The following is a 24,894-nucleotide window of genomic DNA, read 5'->3' on the forward strand; positions in this document are numbered from 1 at the left end:
TGTGTGTGTGTGTGTGTGTGTGTGTGTGTGTGTGTGTGTGTGTGTGTTTATATTATACATAGTGTTTCAAGGTGTGTTTCAGTTTGGCGTATAGTCTCCTTATATTTCCCCCTCAAACGGACTTCTAAGATACTCTGTATTCTCTCTTCCAGCAAAATGAACTTAAATATTCACTTATGTTGCCCTCCTAAAATTCATATTCCTTTGACAACACCTTTCTGCCTCTTGCTTTATGCCTTTGTTTTGATTATTTGGATGTTCATATGTTTATATTTGAGGAACTTAAACATGTGATCAAAGAAAACTTCATTGATGGTGAGCATGGTCTACTTAAAGTTGCCAGTATTTTAATCCTTGTAAAGATTTAGATATTTGAGAAATGGGTGGTTGTGTTCGTGCTTTTTATGGTCCGCAGAGGCAGAAAAGAGGGGAATGGTTCCCTTCTGTTCCTGTGACCATCACCTTCCAACCGCTGTGGCAAACCTCACAGCCTTCACTGGTGTGTTTCCCACAGTTACTTTTAGCAGTTCAGTTGCTGTCATTCATATGAAGTACTGCATATCACAGTGTTGTAACTGCAAATGGTTTATGCATTATCTTAATGGTTGTCAAAGCCAGTGTTACCCTTACAGCAGCAATGAACTATGGTTTGTCATAATTTATGTTTGATCTCTCCCACTCCTACAAGGAAATGTATTTTATTCTCTGGGAGATTCACAAAACATGTCAAGCCACTAAGAGGAGAAAAACATGTTATCTGGGTGTTGGGTTAGTTATTTTTGACTTCTAATTTATTCACTCTCACAACCCTGTTCTCCAACTGATGTTACTATGGCACCTTAGTTACAGCACTGAAAACAGGCTAATTATATTCTTTAAAACAGACAACAGTGGTACATCTTGAGACAGGCATCTGGCACTCCGCCTTCTTCCCTCCACAGTGCTAGTCTAGGCTTCCTGGGACTCTGTTGTTCTTTTTTCTTTTCTCTTTTTAAGTATACATTTTTTTCTCATTCCCTTCTGTTTCTGTAAGTAGTGGTTTATATTTACTAAAGTCACTAATTGCACATTTAGATTGTTCCTTTTTGAGCCTTATGCAAGAAGAAGTGTAGAGTTAGTCCTCAGACATTTATCTGTGCTTACTCTTGTTTATTGGATTAACATTCTCAGTACTTATAAATATCTTCTGATTGTGTAGATATTTGTTTCAATAGAACAAACTAATTCTATTTTTTAACTGTCTTTATCTCAAGCGTGATTAATCATGTCACTAATTTTTAAAATAAATTAGCTGCAACATATAAATTGGCACACCCAGGCTTTATCATTTCTTCTCTTCATCGCCTTTCATGTTTTGTTTTGTTTTGTTTTGTTTTGTTTTGTTTTGTTTTGTTTTTCACGACAGGGTTTCATTTTACTGTGTAGTCCTGCTTGAACTTACTCTGTAGACCAGGCTAGCCTCACATGCACAGAGATCCTCCTGCCTCTGCCTCCAGAGTGCTGAGATTAACGATATGAGGCACCATTGCCAGCTTTTTTTTTTTATGTTACCATTGATGTAATACAGTTTCTAATCATGCTCATAATACATATACTGCTTTTGTCCTATATTTTATTAAACAAGTATGAACCATAAAAGTGTTCCCTTTCCTACTTAGTTTTCATCTTTTGTAATGTCCACAAAATATTCCTTCCAACAGCCCTTTTCTCTAGAGATGTTATAAACTGCATATGTAATTTAAATATAAATAGCAACATTTAAACAGTTTTAAAAGGCAGGATAATAATGTATTTTATTTTAACATAAAATTACCCAGTTAAAGGTGGTCTGTTTCTTGGGTTTTTGCTTTGAGTTTGCTTTGGGTTTGTTTTTTGTTTTTTAGGTTTGTTTCTGTTTTGGGGGGTGTTTGTTTGTTTGTTTGTTTGTTTTTGACCTGGTTTGTTTTGGCTACTCAGAAACCCACAAGCTGAAAGCTTGGGCCAGAATACAGTAGGTGTACCTTTCAAATGCCTGTCCTTGCTGACCTCTCTCTGCCAGTCAGGCCTGTGTCTGACATGTAACAGCACCTCCAGGAGGAAATGACATGTCCAAAGTCATGAGTCTGTGGGAAGATATTTCAGATCCAGCACATAAGCAAGTTGTCAGAAGAATAATTGAGTCAAGAGTATGTGTTTATTGAGTATTCCCTGTGTGTGTTTTCTGGATTATTCCTAAGACTGTCAGTTACTCTCTTCAGTAGTTTTGTTTGTGTTTGTGTTTGTGTTTGCTTCAGGCTGGGACTGCTGCTCACTGTCCTAGATGTGTTAGGCCGTGAGCCTGATCTCAGCTCCATCTTTCTTAAACATTGTTTCTTTGATTGTTAGAAAAGAGCTTTTTGTCTGCATAGGACTTTACTAGGAATTTATTTTACTCCAGACGAGTCAGACTGGCCTGGATATAGCCTAGGATGACCTCAGACTCACAACAGAACATCCTGTTCAGCTATTTTTCTGGTTCTTTACAGAGTTTGATGTATTGATTTACCCTTTGCCACCTTTCCCAGTCTTCTGTTTGAGTGAACAAGGATTTTAATATTTCTAAGACACATTATTTTTGTTGTCCTGGCCTTGGAAATAATTTCATACTTCAGAAGTGTGATGTTTACTTTTCTTTATTATAAAGTCTCTCTATATTTTTTTAAAAAAACTTCTAATCAAACTAGAATTTATAATGTGTCTGGTAGTGGGGATAAACTGATTGCTTGCTTGATCCTTATATGTGAACTGCAGAAGGATGCTGAACCACTCAACTAGCACTGCATGATTTTTAATGCCTGTATGTATTTGCTTTAGGACTAGGTAGACACAAATGAGTCTTAGTATTATAAATGACATCGTTTGCTTCTGCCCTCTTAGGATACCCTGATTGGAGTATTTTATGATAAAAGAGGCAAAGGTCTCCCTTCCCACCCCAGTTTGTCTTAGTGTGTCCATTAGTTAGTCATTGTTACGTCTATGTTTTGTTTCTAGCAAGGTCTTGTTTAGCCCAGGCTGGCCTTGAAGCTTCTGTGAACACAATAACGGATTTGTGTTGAGCCCCCTGCTTGAGCCTATTTAATGCTGGGATTGCAGGCATGCACTAATACCCCCACTGCTCTATTTTCTTTTGAATCAATAAAAGCTTATACTTACATAGGTGTCTGTGCACACACACATGTAAGTTTCATACCTCAAGTAACTGTTAATGGATGTCATTCCAAAGCTTACATTCTTAGGTAAAGACATTTACATTTTTTTTTAAGATTTATTTATTGGTTATTTATATGAGTACACTGTCATTGTCTTCAGACACACCAGAAGAGGGCATCAGATCCCGTTACAGATGGTTGTGAGCCACCATGTGGTTGCTGGGAATTGAACTCAGGACCTCTGGAAGAGCAGTCAGTACTCTTAACGGCTGAGCCATCTCTCCAGCCCGGGTAAAGACATTTAAAAAGAATCCCAAATAATGATTCTGAATTGAAGTAAATACTGGTGAAGAGGGAAAAAAAACACTGCTTTCCTTTGTCTTTGTATATTTCTTTTAAAAAAAAAAAAAAGCTATATATAAAACACCGTGAGAAATCCCTTAGAGTAGTTAAGATTTCCAGGCAGTAAGTCAAGCTTTGCTAAAATGGTCTTTTATACTGATCTTCCTCGTTTTTTGTTTGTAATGAGTGGAAGATATCTCCCTGTATTTTTAATTCTGATAAGCATTTTTCCATCTGTGAATAAATAAACTGTCTTTTGAGTTGTTTACAAGGAGAGACATACAGAGCTAACTGTGTAAACTGACATCCCTACCTACAAAATCCCAAGTCTTTGCTGGATATATAGAGTGTTTTTCTAAAGCACACACATATAGACTTCTGACTTACTTTTATTACAAACCTGACATGAACAGAACGATTCTTTTGTAGCAGTACTGTTTTGACTCTGGGTCATGCGGTAGGCTGGAGTAAGCGCCTTAGCAAAGGTTATAAATCTGGAAGAAAAGTTATGGTTGGCATACATTTTAACAATCTTTGCCATCTTACTGCACACATCTCAACTTGTTTAAATTGTGAATATTTACTTTACAAAGTAAGAGATTATTTTAAAATATAATTAAGTTGTACATGTACTACTTATGTAGAAACTAATGTTCTTTGCCTATTTATAAAATTCACAAAAATCAAATATATACTATCCATATTACAATACTATTATGTTATATTTTAAAGTAAAACACATATAACACACATAGATTTGGAGTCAGGCCAAATGTAGACTCTGGAGGCATACTGTTCTGTGACTTAAATTACAATCATATGTATTTGAGCACAGATCAAATTTTCAGTCTGAAGTTGGTGAGAAGCCTAATTATTTGACCAGATTACTATTTATATAGACCATTCTGTGGCTGTCTGTACTTGATCCACAGCTGGCAGAATTCTAGCTCTGGGGGGTTTCTATTTTATGCTATAACAGTTTGGAGAAAAATAAGAGAGGGAAGCTTTAAAACTCTTCTCATTAAATAAAAGACTGAAAAAACAAGTATATACATACTACTACAGAGACAGATGCTTATAAACCGCTTCATTTAATTCTCTTAGCAACTGAAATAGCAAGGAACGCAGCTGGGGCGCCGATACTTTTTAAGTGGCATATGTCTAAAGAAAAAACGCTGGGAATATTTTTTAATAGTGTTTCAAACATTACCTTTTAGAATAATTGAATCGTGGTTAGGAATTAGTGGCATGGAGTTTCTAAATGAGAAAACATTATGTTATTATAATAGGAAACATCATCTGTGATGGCCATTGCAGGGATCAAGGCTGACACTCTTATGACACAAGAGAACAGCACCACATATCTATTTGGTAGACTTTCAGGAGGACATAGGAGCATTTAGAAGTGAAGTCTCACAGCATTGGGGAAACTATTTTGTGTATAATTCTGAAGAAATGATCTTTTATAGAATCAAGATTAGGCAAAGAGGATATAATGTAATATCTAATGGTAACAAATGACAGGTGAGGAAATAGCATTGAGTAGACCTTGTCTTTCTAGCTTCTTCTTGACCCCCAGGAATGGGACAGGACTCTAGAATAAGGCTCTTGAAGCCTTCTTCCATGTGAAATGGGAACTCTCACACAGAAGTACTTTTCTCCTATTTCTAAGGTTCCATATCTTGATGTACAGTGTCCTGAGCTCTAACACAGTTGCAGCTTAAAATGTCTCTCTTAACTTTTCTGAATACATAAGGGCAGCACAAAGAGATCCTAATACAAGTGACTGCTACCACAAAATTTATCCTTTTAGAATATTGTGATCAACCTGACCTATGAAAGTAATTGGGAAAAGAAAAAGATTCTATTTTTCTCTTTCTTTAAAGTTCTTCATCCTCCTATGATGTGAATGAGGAGCCTTTCAATTACAAGTTGATACTTCATAACACTTTGTAACTTTAGTTTATTTGTTGAGGTGAACAGGTAGTTTTGTTTGTTTGTTGAAGTAGACAGGGTCTCCTTTATATTGCCTAGGCTGGCTTTGAACTCTGCAATCTTCCAGGCTTGGCCTACCAAGTGCTAGAAGTTACAAGTGTGCAAGGATCGTGCCTGGGATTTAAAGGCATTTCTTCCATGCTGTCATTATTTTCTCTTCTTTCTGCCTTATTTAAAACAAGCACCTTCTCTGGTTCTTTGCTCTGATTATCCTCCTTTGGTTTTTTTCCTTCTGTTTCTTCACTGGATTGCTTTCTTTGTAAAGGAATGGTCAAAATACATGCTTAATATATCTGTCTAATGAAGCTAGACCTAGGTGCTTTGTGCCTGTTATCCAGCACTTGGGGGAGGAGAGTATAGGATCTGGAGTCCAAAACCAGCCTGACTTGCATGACAGACCCTCTGTCAAACAAACCAACCCCTGGAAAAGAATCGTTATCTCATTCCCTCATTCATCAAAATCAAGTTCCTCTGTTTTGATTTCAGAATTATTTACAAAATGAGAGTGATGAAAAGTATCCATGACATATGTTTCTTAATAATCACTAAATTGGAAGGTGTAAGTTCAGTGCCTGCTACACCAGAACTAATCAGTAAATTTTAGATGGTTGTATCAACAGTCACTGATTATCTCTGGGTTTGATTGATATTCCTTACCCTCATTCTCTCCCGAGTCCTCCGAACCCTCTATAGTTTACTCTCACAGCAAGTGCCTTTATCTAGTCATCACATCGTGTGTCTACGCTGTGCCTCCATTTCTGCCTCACCATAACCGTGAACACATGAGCATCTTCTTCGAATCCCCAGTCAGATTTCTCTGCCACATTTCTCCTTGCTTGCCTTCCACCTTTCTCTTCTTTTCTTTCTTGCTTTCATCTGTTATCTTATTAGTCCATAGTCCCTCCCTTGGTAATCAGAGCCACAGCCTTCTTCTAACATACCTCTCATGACTCAAACGTTTTCAAGGAAATGTTGAATAGATGCTCTATTTACAATGTGACTCTGGTCTTATTCTGGACTTTTCTATTCAACAATAAAACCATATTTTAAAAAAACTATTTAAACATCATCTTTGAAGTCTACTCTTTGGCTTCTGCATCTTAAACAGTCTATAGTTTTGATACTTAGAACTCCAGTGTGGTTTTCTCTTACACAGACAAAGGCAGGGTGTTATTAGTTGATGATAAATTGTTGCTGTCCAGTGTGGCTTTCTTGCCTTTTTCTCTATCAGACGCCTTCTCCCCACACTGCAGCCTCACCGCACTCCCATGTTGCTCTTCGGTGCTTCCTGACTGCCCCACAGGCCTCTGTGGTAACACAGCCTCACAGTCTGTGCCTGAACTTGTCTCCTCTCTGCACCTTCCTAACCACCTTCCTTCACATCTGCCTATATGTCCCTACGTCTCCATCTAGAAAGCATTAATATATGCTAAGAAGAAATGTTTATCATAAGAAATGTAAATAAACAGTATTTTAAAATATGGATTTCCTGGCATGAAACTAATTTTATGTTATATCCCTGGATTATTTTCTTATTATTTAAAAATTCTAACTAAAAATAAGTATTAAAAAATCCAGGCACTGTGACACACACCTGTAATCTCCAAAATTCTAGAACTCTCCAAGCCATCATTGGTTATAGGGGACACTTTCTCAAGACTAGAAAATAAAATCAAGTAATTTAGTTACGATATTTTTAAGGTAATAAATAAACTATTCTCTTTATAAATATTATGTCTAAACCACTAAAAATATGATGATGATTATAAGAAGCTAGGATTCCATCTGCCTCCATTTGTATTTCTCAAATTTAAATATACATATTATTTTCTTGAATATTTTTGTTTTATAAGTTCCAAGTGTTCTTGGTAATGCATATAAAAATCTAGTATGAAGTATGTTTCTTTGCAGTAATGGAATGTATCGAATATACATTGCTCATATGATAAATGTTTTTCTAGTTAAATACAGCCATTTCTGCCATGGATTTTATAATTAAATTTGTACAGGTGTTGGTATTTGAGTGAATCTTGTGCAGTTATCAAACATACTTACCCCAAATTTAAGGTTTTATTTAGGCATTCCTAAACATACACACAGTTCCTCTTATTCTCACTTAAACTAACTCTGCAGAAGTGACCATTCTAATTTCGTCTCCTTTTTTCTTTGTCAAGGGCTTTTTTCTCACGGTCTCCCCAGAGTCAGTATTGAAAGTGGCTCGCTATGCTGCTGAGAACAACAAAATCTTCACTTTGAACCTGTCGGCACCGTTCATTAGCCAGTTCTTCAAGGAAGCCTTGATGGATGTCATGCCCTATGTTGACATCCTCTTTGGAAATGAGACGGTGAGTTGCCTTAGAAAATCAAACAGAATGATCTAAGGTATCGTAGTTCACTCTGTCAATCCCAGCACCCAGGAGGCAAAGGCAGGCGGGCCTCTATGAGCCCGCCTCTATGAGGTCCTGTCTCCAAAAGGCAAAACTAAACAAAAAATAGTTTGTCTGTTTTGGGACTCTGTATATGTTTAGGAATGCATAAATATAATTTTAGGGATAATATAAATAAAAAAATAAGTAAATTTTGCTAAGTATCCTTAATAATTGTCCAAAATTCACTCAATTTAAATTTCTCTAGCACTATATTTTCTATATTTCCTAAAGAATAACTTCTTAGTAAAAAATATTTTTAAAAGATTCAATCATTGGGGATTCAATTCATATAGTAAAATTCACCCGTCTTACTCCACATTTTTTCCCCTCTGCAAATGCATATATTACTTAAACTATGACTACAACCAAAACTTAAACAAAAACAAACAAACAAAAAATAATCTTTCCTGACTTTTAAAATCTTTTGTCTGAATCTATTTAAGGTTATAAATTATGAGTAACTATTGATATTAAAATCTTCATTTTATTTATTACTGAGATCATTTTGGAATTGTTTGTATATTGTAGTTGAAAATGTTACAATAGGATTTTGCTTGAAGTATTACAGCTTCTTATTTAAACAACAGTGTATTTCCTCCCATTAAAAATCAAGGGAAACTTAAAAAAAATCCATAAAATAGAATAGAGGAAGTTTTGACTGAGCCTTCATGTGATATTAGCCATATCAGGGAACTTTTATGACTGTTGGAAGTTTTCTGTTACATTGATTAACCTGGAAATTCATTCTGAGTCTAATTCTCTGGTCCTAATATTTGAATATATTATTTGATTTCATATGTCAGTAAGAAATGTGCAATCTGCCTAAAGAAACTTAAAAACTGACCTGGAAGTGATTTGAGATTTTGCCTGAGTGAAGGCTAACAGGATTTACCCTGTAGAAAGAATATGAACCATGAAAATACTTAAAGGCTATTGCCATCAACAGGAAACACCATCTTCTTAACACCACATTAACTACATTCGTTACTTTTCTTATGCTGCAACCAGGTACCAGACAGCAAACAGCTTAAGACGGAAGATAGATTTTAGCTGGGCAGTGGATCAAGTCTGTCATGGCAGGGAGGCGGGACAGAGCTCAAGGCAGTGAGGGCAGGTGAGCAAGATGCCATCTCATGAAATTAGGAAACAGAATGGGAAGTGGCACAACATTATAAACCTCAGGGTCCAGCTCTTCCAGCTCAGTCTCACATCCTGCAGGCTCAGGATGTTCCCAAAACAACTCAACCAAAGGGACCAAACATCAGAGCAAACGAGCCTGTGGGGGACATTTCATACCCAAGCAAGGACATTAAGACAATGGCAAATAATGTGAAAAGCCTGAAGATGTATACATAGCTGCTGGGCTCTTCTTGAATAAAATCTGCCTTTTCCTTACATGGCTGTGGTTTTTGTTTTGTTTTTAATACAATTGTTTTTTATTTATTGTTGATCTTTTATTTTTATATGTATGAATATTTTGCTTTCTTGTGCGTCATATGTACCTGTGGAGACAAGAAGAGGGAGTTGGATCCTCTGGGACTGGAGTTACGGAAAGTTGTGAGGTGCCGTGTGGGTGCTGGGAACTGAATTCAGGTCTTCTAGAAGATTCTAGTACTCTTAACCACTGAACCAAGCCTTTGGGCCTCATGTTGTTTCCTAAAAGGTCGATGACATGAGTAGGAGATGTGCTATTTTAGCACATCCTCTAAATAAGAGGAAGATGTCACCAGGACAGCATTCTAAGAATTACTGTTGGGAAACTGACATTTACCCTGTATGGCTAAAGAAGATTAGGCAGCACATAAGTAAGTACTCTAGACTCAGAGAACAACTAGAGGAACATTTAAAGGATAGGTGTGATTCCAGAGTAGGACTTTAGGAGAGAGTAGTCAATGCTACCAAATTTGAAAGTGGAGCTTGATAGTCACAGATAACCTTAATTAGGAAGGGAATAAGAGTGTAGCCTTTGAAGAAAATTGCAGATCACACAAACCACTCTTTAGTAGACATTTAAATTGTAAATATATGAGTGGGGGAGGGGAGAGCTAGAAAAATGGTTCCATAGGCACCGCAGCTGAGTGTAGTACCCAAACCAAGCAGAAGGAAAGAACTGACTACTGCCGAGAGTTGTCCTCTGATCTCCACATGTGCAGCCTGATGTGCACATGCAATAAATAGTCAAATAAATAAATGCAAATTTTAAAGGACTAAAATTATATATAAAGGCATTAATAGTTTAATGCTAAAAGCTTAGCAGAGAAGAGATTTAGGGAAACAGATAAGAATGTCCCCCAAAGTGACATTTATGTTTCCACATAATGTTGATAATATCAAAATCGTCTTCACTTTAAAAAAAAAATGTGTAAAGCAAAGCAACAGTCAAAAAATAGTTAATTAGAAGTAATCAAAAATTATATAATTTTATGGCCAAGAAGAACCAAACCCACCTGTAACACATCATTGAGGATACAGATGCAGGAGGCTAGTGTGCCTAAGGCTAGGTTAGACTACAAAGAGAAACCTTAAATGACAAAAAAAAATGGATTTTTTCTTTAAAGAACAAGCTCCAGAATACAGAACTACACCCACACAATAGGAGAGAATAGTTATCAAAGTCCAAATATATAACTCAGTGACAAGAAAACTAACAAGCAAATTTAAAAAATGGTCAAAGAATCTGGGCATGGGGATGCATTCTGTCACTCTGGAAGTTGAAGCAGAGGATCAAAAGCTGAGGCGGGCTGTGTACAAGGAGACTGTCTTAAAACACATTTATACATTTGCACGCACAGTGGTGAAAGAACGTAAGTAAACAGTTCTCAAAAAAATACTCACTTTACAGATGGTCAGTAAACACATGAAAAGACAGTCAACATCTCTGATCATTAGAAAAACACAGAGGGACCTAAAATGAGACACTGCTTCACACCTATAAGCTTGGTGGAGAAACTGAGTCCCTGTGTATCGCTGGTTGGAATGCGAAGTTACAAAGCTAGTATGGAAAATTGTTTAGTAAATCGACAAAAAAATTAAACATAGAATTATTAACATAACTCAGCAATTCCACTTCTTAGTCTGTCCCCAAACTAAAAGCAAAGACTCAAGGGATTATACACTAGTTATTTCACCGTTATTCACAATAGCCAGTGGTCTAGGCAAAGCAATTATGTGGATGTTGTTGATTGGTTTGTTGGTTTGGTTTGGTTTTTGAGACAGTTTCTTTGTATCCTTGCTGATCTGGAACTCACTCTGTATACCAGGCTGGCTTTGAACTCACAGAGATCTGCCTGCCTGTGCCTCCTAACTACTGGGATTAAAGGTATGGGTCACTACTCTCAGCTGCAAATCAAATTTTTAATGAGAAAACTTTCATTCATTCATATATATATATGGAATATTATTAAACATCAAAGAAAAGGAACTTCCACACATATGCTTTATGAACATTTTTAAAACATTCTGTAAGGCTTAAAAAGCCAGATGTAGCAAACAACCATTGAATTTCTCTATAGACATGGAAGTGCGGCTAAGGGTAGAATGACTGTTTACTACCGGAATTTCCATACATTCAAACCCAACACCATGGTGGGGGTTTAAGTAAATTCACAGACAAACAATAGAACAGTGGATTCCAGTGGCACAAGGCAGACATGAACAGTGGTGATGATTACACACAACTGTGAATATGCTTAACACTGAACTGAGCACTTAAAATTGTAAGGTTTATCTTACACGTAGTTAACAATTTTATAAAGATGATTCTAATTGGGTTAGGTCTTAACGTAGATTACTAAATAATATTTTCATACCTAGAAGACAAAACTGTAAGCTGCTACATGGCTACATGTCATGTTGAACAACTTTTCTTTTGTTTGTGAATCCTGTTCATTTACATTCATTTCAACAAATATTCATGTAGTAAAGCCTGCTACGGTTAAATCAGTATCTAATAGAAGCCAAGTACCGTGTAAGATCTGTCATGATACAACTATAGAATAAAGGTGCCTTCAGGGTAATCCGATGTGTTTGGTATTTTATTGAGGCAGTCTTTAAAGGACTTCTGATAAATAAGTAGCTACCTAGTGTGATATTCGATGTTTGCTCTGCACTTTAATGATGAGGCTGGATGAAACTGCATTTGCATAAAATACAAAGTCAAATAATTCAGTGCCTTAATGATACCAAGTAAGTCGGATGTCAGAATCAGATGTTTTAAATGTTAATAGGCTAGAGACATCAGCTAAGGTGATGTAGTTTAGTAGAGATAATAAAGATGATATTGTATTTTATAATAACGTGCAAGTAGATTAATGTTTTAGCTTTTGAGCATACTACCATTGTTCTCCATGAATACTTTAGTAATAAGAATAAATTATCTTCAGTTCTTAAAGAGAGAAAACATTTTTGTTGTAAAAATACACTGCAATGTTAAATGTAGTTAACAAGAAATATATTATGTGTATGTGTATTTACATGATTATTTTCTATTTCCTCTTTTCCTTTCCTAACCCCACCCTAATCTACTTACTATTTGATTTCCAAGAATGATGATAATCAGCTGATATCAAACACACTTACCTTTTATTTGTACCTGGTTGTCTCTTTATTTTTCTGTAACAGTTTGGACACTACCATTGATGACTTTCTAGTAGTCTTAGTTAAAAATGAAATGCTTTAGCAAGACAGGCCTAGCAGTACCTGACTACAGACTGAAGCACTTCTGAGGCGGAAGCAAGACAACTACATGGTCTAGGCTAGCCTGGAACTTACAGGCAAAACCTTGTCTCAAGATGAATAAATAAAAAGAAGGGACTGGCGAAATGTCTCAGCCAGTCCCCTCAACTGTTTATAAGGGATCAGATACTCTTGTAGACATATTACGCAGCCAGAACACCCATACATACAAAGTAAATAAATAAAATTTTTAAAAGTTGTAAATAAATAAAAACAGCTTGCCCACCAACCTTATACCTTCACAGACAGTAATCACTGGTTCCCATGAAACAAGTAAAAGACATGCTTGCACAATTGTCTCAATGTACCACTTACAGTGGTTCTCAGCCTTCCTAATGCAGTGACCCTTTAATACAGTTCCTAATGTTGTGACCCCAACCATGACATTATTTTTGTTGATACTTAATCACTGTAATTTTGCTGTTGTTACGCACTGTAATGTAAATATCTGTGCTTTCCAATGGTCTTAGGTGACCCTTGTGAAAGAGTCTTCTGACCTCCCAAAGGAGTCGTGACCCACAGATTGAGAACCACTGAGGCCATAGCCTTAAGAATTAAGCCAAATATTCATACAGTATGTCTGAACTCTGGGAACTGAGTTGGAACTTTGGGGATTCTGAAAAGCTAGTGTTTTCGAGCAAAAAGTGTCAGAAAGGAAGCTGTGTGTGGTGATGTCACATGCCATAACCCAGTACTTGTAAGGAAGAAGCAGATTTGTTTCAGATAAGCCAGGACTACACAGAAAATTCAAACCAGCCTGGGTCACTTATTACAACTCTTGTCTCAAAAAAAAATTATAAACTAGGTAAAACGATGAGGGGGGATAAGTCCTGCATTTGAAAGAGTTTCAAATCTTCCTGTAGTCTCTCTTCTCTTCAGACTGAAAGTAGAATTCATACGCCAATGAAGGAAGAATGTGAGCTTGTGCATCTAGCAATTGGAAGGCAGAGGCAGGAGGATCAAAAGTTTGAAGCCAACCCAGTCAACATGAGTTCCTGTTTCAAAGGCAAGAATAATGAGTGTTTGAAAATAATTAGATACATCCTAAGAAGAATAGGACCATCATTGATCCAGTATTCTGATGTAGACAAAGTGAGTCACAAACTGTCTTACTCTGTTTTGTAGTAAGAAGTACTTGACAGGAACTCCAAGCACAACTCAGTTAGTGGAATGCTGGCCTGGCTACAGCCCCACAGGCCTGTACTCCGGGTATTTGGCAGGTAGAAGCAAACTCAGCAGTTCCTGGTCAGCCTGGGCTATACATTCCTGTCTGGAAAGACAGACAGCATAGACGGCAGGAAGGAGCAAAGCTGAGCATTCCAAGTATTTTTCCAGCATGCAGTTCACTGTTAGTGTATCCGCAGTGCTGCACACCCCTTCCCACGGTCCATTTGCAGAATTTCTCCTTCATCCCAAGCAGAAGCTCTGTGCATATTAAATAATAGCTCCACCCATATTCTATCTTCCCAGCCTTGGTTATTGCTTTCTGCATATCATCACAAGTTTCCACATCCTAAGTACCTCATATAGTTAGCTTTATTTGATAATTATCTAATAACCTCGGCTTATTTCACAGTTTGTCCATGTTATAGCATGTCTTAGAAGTATATTGTCTTCTAAAGTTGAATAATCTTTCTCTCTCTTTCTCCCCCAAGACACTTTCCACCCACTTTTTCTAGGGTTCAGACACAGTCTTTTGTGTTCTAGGCAAGTAGTCTACCACTTGTCTGTCCCGCAGCCTTCCCTGAAATTCAGAAATGCATTGAAATATGTTCTTTACTCAGATATGATTGTTTAGTAAGTCAGTGTGATGGTTGATGAGGCTGAGGCAGAAGGATTGCCAAGAGTTCAAGGCCAGCTTAGACTATAGATTCAGACCCTGCCTTGAAAAAAAGCAGGAAAATAAATAAATAAATAAATAAATAAATAAATAAATAAATAAATGATTAAATAAAGAAACAAAATCTTTGGTTAACTCTATTACATTCTATTTTTGACTTTTAAATGAAATGCCTGAATTCATAGGTTATATTGACTGAAGTAGCTTTGCTTCTTCTCTAGTATATAAAGTCTTTAAACATTATATCTTTAATTAATTTTTTAAGATCTTCAAATTTGAAACATTTTCTTTTACCAACATTGCTTTTCAACTAAACTCACATGCAATCGGCTTAATAAAGACCATTCTACATGCAGGTAATTATAAATTATATCTATTGATGCCAGCTCATGCTAGCTGCTTTGTAGTCATTGTCTACCTGTGCATGATTAAAGAACTTGATTGTTCTTGTTTTTCATTATTATTAAATTAAGAAGTTTTTGAATAGAGTCATTTTGAAAATGGTTCTTAAGAGTAATACCTTTTAAGGTTCCCTAATCACTAGATAATTAACCTGCCAGGATTAAGTACACTCAACTTTGCCTCAGGATGCTCAGCTCTCCAATAAGGTCAATTATCTCCTGATAATGACTACTTTGTCAGGAGTTACCACTTAATTCCACAGTGAAGCATCATGTCACCCATACAGTGCTCTTTAAGATATTTAAGGTAGTAAAATACAGCTTGAAATTGGCCAGAAGAGCTCTGTTGAATTATTTCATATGTACTGAGAATAATATATTGCTTATTAGCCTCCCCCTTTTGTGCATAGTATTTTGACTCTGACAAATGACTTTATCTTATAAAGATATTCCATAGTTCTGGTTCATCGAATCCTTCTCAGGTGATTTTGCTGCATTCCCATTTCTTTACAGGGAGTCTTGGATTAAAGCTTTTGACTTCATAGAGTATAGAGCAGGAAAGCTGAGATTACTTCCTTTCCTATGTAGTCATTTAACATGTGCTGCTTTTGTTGTTAGGACAGGGTTTCACTCCATAGCCTAGTTGGCCGTGAAATGGAGATGCTCCAGCCTCCGCATCCACAGTGCTAGTATTACAGGTACCACTGTGCCTAGCTCTTCTCTTCCCCTTCCTCCCTTTTCTTTCTCTCCCTCTCCCTTCCTCTCCCTCCCTCCTTTCTTCCCTCTCTTTCTCTCATATCTCTCTCTCCCTCTTGTAGCTCTCTGAGTGGTTTAGTAACAAGTGAATTACAAAGCAGTGGAGCAGAGTCTGCTGCTTGCCGGTGTGGGTGCTCAGTTACTGAGAAGCTGCTGAGTCGGTTTTGGGTAGTGATAAAGTTCAGTGACCAAAGAGACAAGTGTTACTTGAGACATCAGAACATTTGGAAAAAAGTAAAATTGGATTTAGATATTTGATCTTCTGAACCTAAATGATAGCTTTAAGACAGGGCATCATGACAGCCCAGGCTAGCCTTGGGCTTACATCAATCTGCCTCAGCCTCCAGTCATCCTTTTATGAAAACAAGTAGGAATGTGTAAGCCTCTCCTCCGTTTTGTATTATGTGATTCTGGGACTGGGCAGAGACTTCATTGATTTTTGTTTGTTTGTTTAGACTGCTAAACTTTTAAATTTTTAAACAGTTTCTTAAATTATCACTAATCTGTTTAAGTAGAAAGGGAGGAGAACTCAGTCAGTAAGGCCATGTAAGCACAAGGGTCTGATCCCCAGAACCTTGCCTAACTGGCCAGTTCTGAGTCTGATGAGATATCATGTCTCAAAAAGAAAGGGTGAGCAGCTTTCCTAAAGAGTGTCAGGCAGGCTGTCCCCAGCTCTGCAGCAGATGTGTATACAGTCACCCACACCTCTGTAACTGCTTTGCCTACACACATCTTCACTCACATACTGTCTTTTGGTCAGGATTTTCTGGTCCTTTGTGAAGATATAATTAAGAAGTTTTAGAAACTCCATCAAACCAGTATATATTTTATACTTAGGGGTATTTTATCCATACATCTTTTTGTTGAGTGTAATTCTTTAAGGTATATGGTTTCTAAGAATTTGCAGGAACTCAAAAACTATTACCTAGATACATATTCTAACTGTAGAACAAGCGGGTTTTCCTTTTACCAAACCGCTTTCAACTTGAATGTGAGGAATGGAGCTATATGTAATGATGGATGGAAGTCGCCTTTCCAAGCCTGTTCATAGAAAGCTCTGCACTCCTGAGGTGAGCCTTTGATGCAGACAAATCTAGAGTTGCTATAAGTGTAGCCAAGAAAATAGGAACCCTTTAGTGTTTGATACTTATAGTGATTTGTAGAATTTTGACACATTTAGCTTTTCTGAATGAAAATGAAATTTCAATTAGCATAGAACATAGTATCTCATATGACTTCCGCTTAGCTCCTAATTCTTTCCTCCAAGTCTTTCTAACATGCTCTACCCATTCACTCCCTCTTACTGTTTCTCCTGGGGCCCTTGCTCTGAGTGGTTCTGTGGAGAGACCCATGGGACAAAGGATTAATGTCTTCAGTCTGTCGACGAGGACTTGAGGTCCATGTCAGCCACAGGTGACCACCAGGCTGGGGCATGTACCTTTGGGGAAGCCTTGCAAGAAACCTTGAGTCAGAAGCACCCAACTTGGTTTTTTTCGGTTGTTTTTGTTGTCATTATTTACGTTAGTCTTAGAATATATTGTCAAAATAATGTTTTGGTTACATAATTTGTTTCTTATTCCTGACTACTTTAGTTTTCAGTGCACAAACTATTTCTGTGGTTCCGTATGGATACAGAAGGTCTAATCAGAAGCATCACACCGTCATCCCTCACCTCCCTTTTTCCACATTCAAAGTTCAAACCTGCTTTGTGTTGATTGATTGATTCTCCCATAACCCAACTGGTCTCAAATTCACCATGTAACTGAAGACAACCTTGATCCTTCTGCCTATACCCACCACTTTACATAGTGCTGGGAATTGACCCCAGAGCTTCATACGATTGGGCAGGCCCTCTGTCAACTAGACCCCAGCTCTAAACGTATTTCTAAATCTCAGTTATTTCTGGCTTGTATTCATGTGTTTCTTTAAACACAGCTCTTTGTTTCATAGAAAGCTGCACAGTATAGGCCTGCTTTGGTGGCTGCTTTTTCAACAAGTATGTCTTGATCCTTCCACAATGTCTCTTGTTTTTTAGAGCCAAATGGTTCTATGAACACACTATGTGAGCTCTTAAGGCAGCCCCAGAATTTTACAGTAAAAACAAATCTTTCACTAAATAACTGTTGATCTGTATTTCTGTATTATTAGAGGTGCTTCTTCAGGGTGAATTCCTAGAAGTGGGAATAATCACTCACAGGAACAGTACTTACACAGTTTTGTAGATAGTTCCAAATTCCTCTCCTAATGAATCGTATATATTTTCAGACTTCAACAGCAATGTCTGTTTCTGATTCTTTTGGTTTTTTTGTTTTCGCAATGCTAGAGATCAAAGTCAAACCCTTTCGAATGCTAGGCAAGCGCTCTGTCAAAGCTACGCTCCTAGCTCCTCTTATGATGTTTGAATTGTTTGATTATAAACTGCTTTTAAAACATTGCTATCAAATAGAATTCATTAGAATAGTAAAAATGTCACTTTATTTCCAAAATATTGGTTGCTTTTATGAAAATTAAACTGAATTAAGACAAATTTTCTGTTCTTCCCAACTAATTCATTTCTATAATATGATGAAAATAATGCCAGATGCCAGACAGTGGTGGCACACACCTTTAATCACATCACTCAGGAAGCAGAGGCAGGCAGATCTCTGAGTTTGAGGCCAGCCTGGTCTACAGAACAAGTTCCACAGAGAAATCCTGTCTTGAAGAACCTTTTATAATAATATATATTACTTATAAGATGATATGTTATAATCAACATAGTAAATATGTTAATTACATTTTATATATCAATCAAATAATAAAAATAATATAATTATGATAATATCATGTAATATGTATGCTATGTATAATATAAATATTATTATTGTTATTATTACTATACCAGAGATTAAAAGTGATCATTCTTTAGGGCATATGACTCATTCATCTCATATTTGCTTATTTTCTTAAAACATTGCACAAATATGAAAAGAGTCACTATTGTATACTTGTTTAACATTCTGGACCCACATTTCATGTGCAATCAATATCCCTATCCTGAACTCTCTCAGCTCTACCTGGCAGAAGCTCTCCTTCCTCTGCTGTTAGGTCAGTTTTGAATGTGATTGCTTTGTGTGTCATTATAATGCTTATACTGTTTTATAATTACTTTTGTAATTGTAATTACCTAGTCATCTGCTTTCTATTATACTGGACTATGTTCACCCATAACACTGAGTTTCAAACTTCACTATATTCCCACTGTTTGAAAAGTAGTAAGGATTACTGAACATTTAAAGAATGAAGGAATTTGCTTTTCCTTTTTCAGAAGATTTTAAACCTTTGCAAATTTTAGAAAACATTTATTTTTTACAAATATAATTTCATTTGGTTACTACTTTGCTTGTTTGTTTTTGAGACTTGTTTCTTTGTGTAGCCCTGGCTATCCTGGAACTTTCTCTGTAGACCAGGTTAGCTGAAAACTCAGAGATCCACCTGCCTCTATCTGATCTTAAAAGTATTTACGATCTTAAGATTACTTTTTTATACCAATGATTTTATGTTTTGCTTTGTATTTTGCTTTTGAATGTTTTTAAAATATGTGTGTGTGTGTGTGTGTGTGTGTGTGTGTGTGTGTGTGTGTGTGTACACCAAGGTACGTATGTGGAGATTAAAGTACATCTTTTGGGAATTGGTTCTTTTCTTTCCCCCATTGATTCCAAAGGTGTAACTCAGTTTCTCTAAACGTATTGCTGCTTTAGAGTGGAAAAAAAAATAAACCTTGAAAATAATATAGATACTAAAATATCAATTCTTATTTTGACTGCTTTATACATTCTATGCAACAAAATTAAGTTACATAAGCTTTGGATATTTATTCGCTATAAATGTATGCCTCCTTTTTCCTTTCATAAAATAAATATGCATTAGATAGGCCTTTGGGTGGATTCTTGAACTTGAGACAACCCTAAAGTAACTTCAGAATATGGAACCAGCTACAGCCCTCAGCTACTGCTCCAGAGCCATACCTCCCTGCCACCATGCTCCTTCCCAGTGATACTCAGTGGACTCTAATCTTCTGGGACTGTGAGGCATCAAAATAAATGCTTCCTTTTATAAGTTGCCTTTGTCATGATGTTTTATCCTGGCAATAGACAACAGGTTTAAAAGCCCAATCCTCCATAGGTCTGCCCCTACTTAAGACTCCAACCAAACTTTGGAAAGCCCCAGTCCACCTACATTTCCAACTAAATACAAGTTAAGGGACTCCCAAGATCTTCTACTTTCAAAGGCACTTCCTTACAATTACAGCTGTATTGTGATAGACCCAACTCAGGAATAGCTAAGTGAAGAGGTGAGTAAGACTAGAACACACAGTTTCTGTGTCTTCTCCTTGTGGAATAGAGCACATCACCTTCCCAGCAAAACATTGTAATCCCCAGCCAAGGGAATCCCACCAAGCTGCAGTGCTCGGGGTTCTTACAGGATGGGATTTCATCACCTAGGCATAACTGTGAATAAACACACTGTAGTCATGTATAATTATTGTTGCTAGAGAAACCTGTTTGGCCACTACGTTCTAACATTATACATTTGGCTACAATGTCACTATACAATAGGGATTTTCGGGTCCATTAGTGTCTTTTGTTTTATTTCATCTTTGTTAAGGATTAGCTATGACTCTAAGCCCTTCATGGTGTGCAGCAGATTCTCTACTGCTGAGCTACACCCAGAGCGCTCTGTTTGCTTTTTGAATTAGACTCTCACTAGATTGCCTGTGCTAACCACCAGCTCACTCTATAGTCCAGGAAAGCCTTGAAATCCTCCTGCCACAGCCTGCCAAAAAGCTGGGGTTCTAGGTTCGCACCAGCCATCAAGCCTGATGTCAGTACTGTTCTGATGTCCATTTTGTATTATTTGACTTTCTAAAGCAATGTGCTTCCCTTGGGGAAAGGATCTTGAGATCAATATTTCTTGAGGTCTCCCAGGTTGGTTACAATTTGTAGTCTTAACATTTGATGCTCAGTTTTGCTGAATATGAAAAGCTTGCCTCCTGTTCCCCCCCCCCCCCGGAAATTTTAAAACTATTGCTTCCATTTCTTTGTTCTCAAAATTTAATCAAAGTCCAGTTCTTTTTCTTATGAGTCATTTGTAGAGATCAGAAGTGTCCTTGTTTTAGTTTTGTGAGTTTTCAGATTTATTTTTAATTACAAGTGTATGTACATACCTATGAATTTGTATGTACTTGATTATTTACACAAGGCATCGCACTTTAGCCCAGGTTGTCATGGAGCTCATTACATCTACTCAGTTTCTTCTCTGTTGCTGTGGTAAAACAATAGGCCCAGTGTAGCTTAGAGAAGGAGTCATTTATTTGGGGCTTACAGTTCTTGAGGGTCAGAATCCAGGATGGATTCCTATTGAAATTACAAGTATGAGCCACTAGTTATCTTGTACGGATATGGGTGTGTGCTCATGTATGTTACATTTATTTACCTAATGTGCCTAATTATTTTGATCACAGTTTATTAAGTTCATAGTCTGTGCTGTGCACAAGGCACTCAGACGTTCTTGAGAATACTAACATTGCTGAGAATGCTGACCTGCCTGAGCAGTTGGGTGCTTACTACACTTTCTAAGGACCTATGTTAGGCAGCTCACAGACTTCCTGTGACTCACACTCCAGGAGATCTGATGCCCTCTAGAAGACAGTCACTGACTTATCACAATACTTTTTAAATAGGAGTCTTCCCTATAATTCACAATGCAGAACTCAACTCAGGCTCAGTGGGGCCAGGGAATGTTAATAATTTTAAGAACCTCATTTCATGGCACCCTAAACTAAATATAGGGATTCTGGTTTTTACCAAAAGCATTTAATCAGCTCTAACCATCTTTGCTTTCAATAACTAGTATATTCTACTCCTACAGCGCAAATATAAGAATCAGACGATTTATAAATTTACCAGTTGTTCCTATATTCCGCGGTCAGTTGTGTCTTGTTTTATTTGTTCTGCAATGCTGAGTATTAGCTCAGGGGCTCTGGCACAATGGATTCTTCTCATGTTTTTCCTTAGAAGGATGAATTTTCATTCGGAAATGCAACTTCCTTTAGTATTTTTATTGGCTGCTTTCAAGGCCATCTTTCCACTGTCATTGTTTGGGGATTAAAATGCTGCCTTTATTTTTATTATTGTTGTTATTATTATTTTGAGAAAGGCTCCTGCTAAGTAGTCCAGACTGGTCTAGAATACATGATCCTCCTACTGACGCCTCCCGAGTGGCACCGCTGTTCTACCACTGTTACCGTCAATGAGTAATTCATTTTGAGAAGCAACATTCAGTTTCAGTCATTAACCTGAATAAAAATTAATATTAAATTTTCAGTGACTTATTTGTAGGTATAAGTAAGAGGAGTATTCTTAATTTAATAAATAAATCCAACTTAGAGTGATAGTTTGTTGAAAAAGAATTCCCTACATGAAGTAAAACAGGCTTGCTTTCTCTTGAGTATGGCATTAATACAAAAAAATGATCCCTCTGTTTCCTGCCACCTTCCAGGAGTGAAATGCTGTCAGGAATGAATTGAATTTACTCTCTGGTAATCAGAGTTCACATCTGGCAAGCTGGAGTCAAAGTTTATCGCTCATGTTATGTGGAACTTAGAGTTGGGCTACAAGGAGTACTGCAAAATAAACTAGAGTAACTTGTGCTTGTTGCAGAGAAGATCCAGGTGACCATGAATAGGAAAAAAAAAAAAAAGATACAGTTACTAAACAACAGTATTCCAGCTAAGCGGCAGTTAGTGTTATTTTTTAAACAGCAAATGGAAAAAGTGAGGTTTATAAGACCTGGTCAACTCTGAAAATGCGATGTTGGTGCAAATAGTGGGGATGCCTGGTTAGAGGCAAGTCCTGGCTAGAAATTGTCTCATCTCTCAGTAGTTGCTCTCAGACTTGTGTTAACTCAGTTTTCATTTTTCTCCTTAAATATGTGTAAGTGTTTTGCCTGTGTGTCATTTATCTGTGTGCCTCTTGTGTTCCTGGGGCTCATGCAGGCCAGAGAAGGGTTTCAAAACCCTTAGAACAGGAGTTGCAGGTGGTCTGTGAGCTGCTGTGTGGGTGCTGGAGATCTAATCCAGGTCCTCTGGAAGAGCAGCCAGTGCACTTAACCCCTAAACTATGTCTCAAGCATCTTCTTTTGTTACATTAAACTTTAAGATGCCCATATGCAGCTCTGGGTGGTTGGCTATGCTTCTAGAATCAGGCATGATTTTTTTTTCTTATTGATTAGAACAATTAGAGAAGTGTTGGTTACCACCAAGGTATACTTGATACAATTGCACTCTTATTGTGCCACACTGGCGGTTGTTGTGGTCCGTAGGTATCATAGCTGGGTAGGACTCTTTGTTGCTTCCTTCCCTTGGAGCTTTCACAGCATCTTCTGGCACCATGAAAGCCAATCCTCAGGGAGGAGCCAACATATTCTTGGACTTGTGGCCTTGCACTGAAGCATGGTAGACTTACTAGAGACCACACCCTTAGAGAAAACTGACTCCCCTCTTCCAGCAGCTACCAGTCATCAATAAGTCATGGGCTAGAGGTGGGACTTTGTGTCCACCTCCCTTGCCCATTGTGGAATTTAATCTGGCTTGAGCTCACATAAGTCTTATTCACGCTACCATAACTGCTCTGCGTTTATATGTGCAGTTGCTCTGCTGTATCCAAAAAGCACTATTTCTCTGTAGTCATCCACTGCCACTGGTTCTTACAATTTTTCCACAGCCTGTTCTGCACTGATACCTGAGCCTTGGGAGGAGGGAATGTGATATGGATGTCTCACTTAAGGCTGAGCATTCTAGTCTCTTATTCTCTGTACCTTGGCCCATTGTGGGTCTCTGCTGGTCCTTGTCTACTGCAAATAAAAACTTCTGAAATAAACTAGAGAAATACATTAATATATGAATATAATGGTACATCATTAGGTGTAGGTTTAATGTATTTAGCAGAATAGTAGTATGTACCCCCCTAGACCTATGGTTTGTCTAGCCATATATCTTTGACTGGGTATGGGTTTCTTCTTGTGGAGCAGGACTTAAATCCAAATTGGTAGGGTACTTTATAGATTGAGTTACTCTATCTTCCCGGGCCAGTCATGGCGGTTCGCAGGTACTCAGATGGGCAAGACAGATGATTTTCCTCCTCTAGTAGCGTGCATAGCACCTTTCAGAACTTTGAAACCTACTCGGTAGGGATGAAGCTTCCAGATCAGTTCCAGCCAAATTTTTCCATATTCCGTGACTCAAATACATGATGTCTTCAACAATAGGGCCTGGCCTTGCCATCAGGTTCTGTAGGATAGCCAGTAGCACTGACGATAACCTGTAGTAATGTGTGTGGCCAACAACTCCCAACAAGGTAACCCATTTCTGGCACTGTGCTTTGTATTTCTTAGCTGCAGTGTGTTACAGGGGTACTGTCACTGCACCGTCACCCAACGCCATTTTAGCTCTTTTTTAGGTATATGTGTGTACAGATGTGTAATTCAGGAGGCTTCTACAGCAGTATTAATGTAGCTTTCCATTTGACTTGTTTTGAAAAGTCTCCCTGTTATTTATCACTCTCTGTATTCCTTCCTCTACTCTGCCCTCCCCTCCCCAACTCCTCCAATTCCATTTTTCCTCCTTTAACCCTTTATACTACTGTGTTTTGTCTCCCCTCCCTTGGAAGTCCATTTTCCCCGAAGCTTCATCATTTCACAACATCCCTTTCATTAATTGCTAGTCTTAATGCCAGCTCTATAAGGGTCCTAGTCAAAAAGTTCTTCCTGTGCCAGTGAGTTAGTTCAAGTGTGTTCTCCTCTATCAGTTTATGCCATCATGGTTTATGTTGAAGCCCATCATTTTTCTGCATGCAGATCTCTAGTGTTATGTTGGCTGTGGGTGTGTGGGCACCTATGTGGATCCTAGTTCAGATGCATCAGTCAGTGAGTCCAATGGCAATGTCTTTAATGTTTTGGTCTTTTCAGGTCTTCTGTTGCTGAACATTTTACTGTTTCTGCTTTTCAGTTTTACACATACAGCCGTATAAGAAAATCTTTGTAAATAGATCTTCATTGTAATTCTAATATTTGAATCCATCCACCAAGTATTTAAATGCTTAAAACAGAGCAACAAAACAAAAACCCTACAGAAGAGGATAATTAAATGTTAATCTCTATGATTCTAAATATAATTAAAATGGAAATCTGGA

At 37.5% G+C, this 24,894-nt stretch overlaps 1 protein-coding gene across 2 annotated transcripts in view; it reads left to right on the forward strand.

The window, feature by feature from the left end:
- The window catches only part of Adk (adenosine kinase), a 407,949-nt gene that overhangs the window by 266,815 nt on the left and 116,240 nt on the right, over positions 1 to 24,894 (forward strand). For both annotated transcript variants that reach the window (XM_028758526.1, XM_028758527.1), the window contains exon 7: positions 7,679 to 7,849. In XM_028758526.1, the coding sequence (XP_028614359.1) occupies positions 7,679 to 7,849 (171 nt within the window). The remainder of the gene's footprint in view (positions 1 to 7,678; positions 7,850 to 24,894) is intronic.

This window comes from Grammomys surdaster, unplaced genomic scaffold, assembly GCF_004785775.1.
Source record: "Grammomys surdaster isolate TR1022 unplaced genomic scaffold, NIH_TR_1.0 126198, whole genome shotgun sequence".
Lineage (NCBI taxonomy): Eukaryota > Metazoa > Chordata > Mammalia > Rodentia > Muridae > Grammomys > Grammomys surdaster.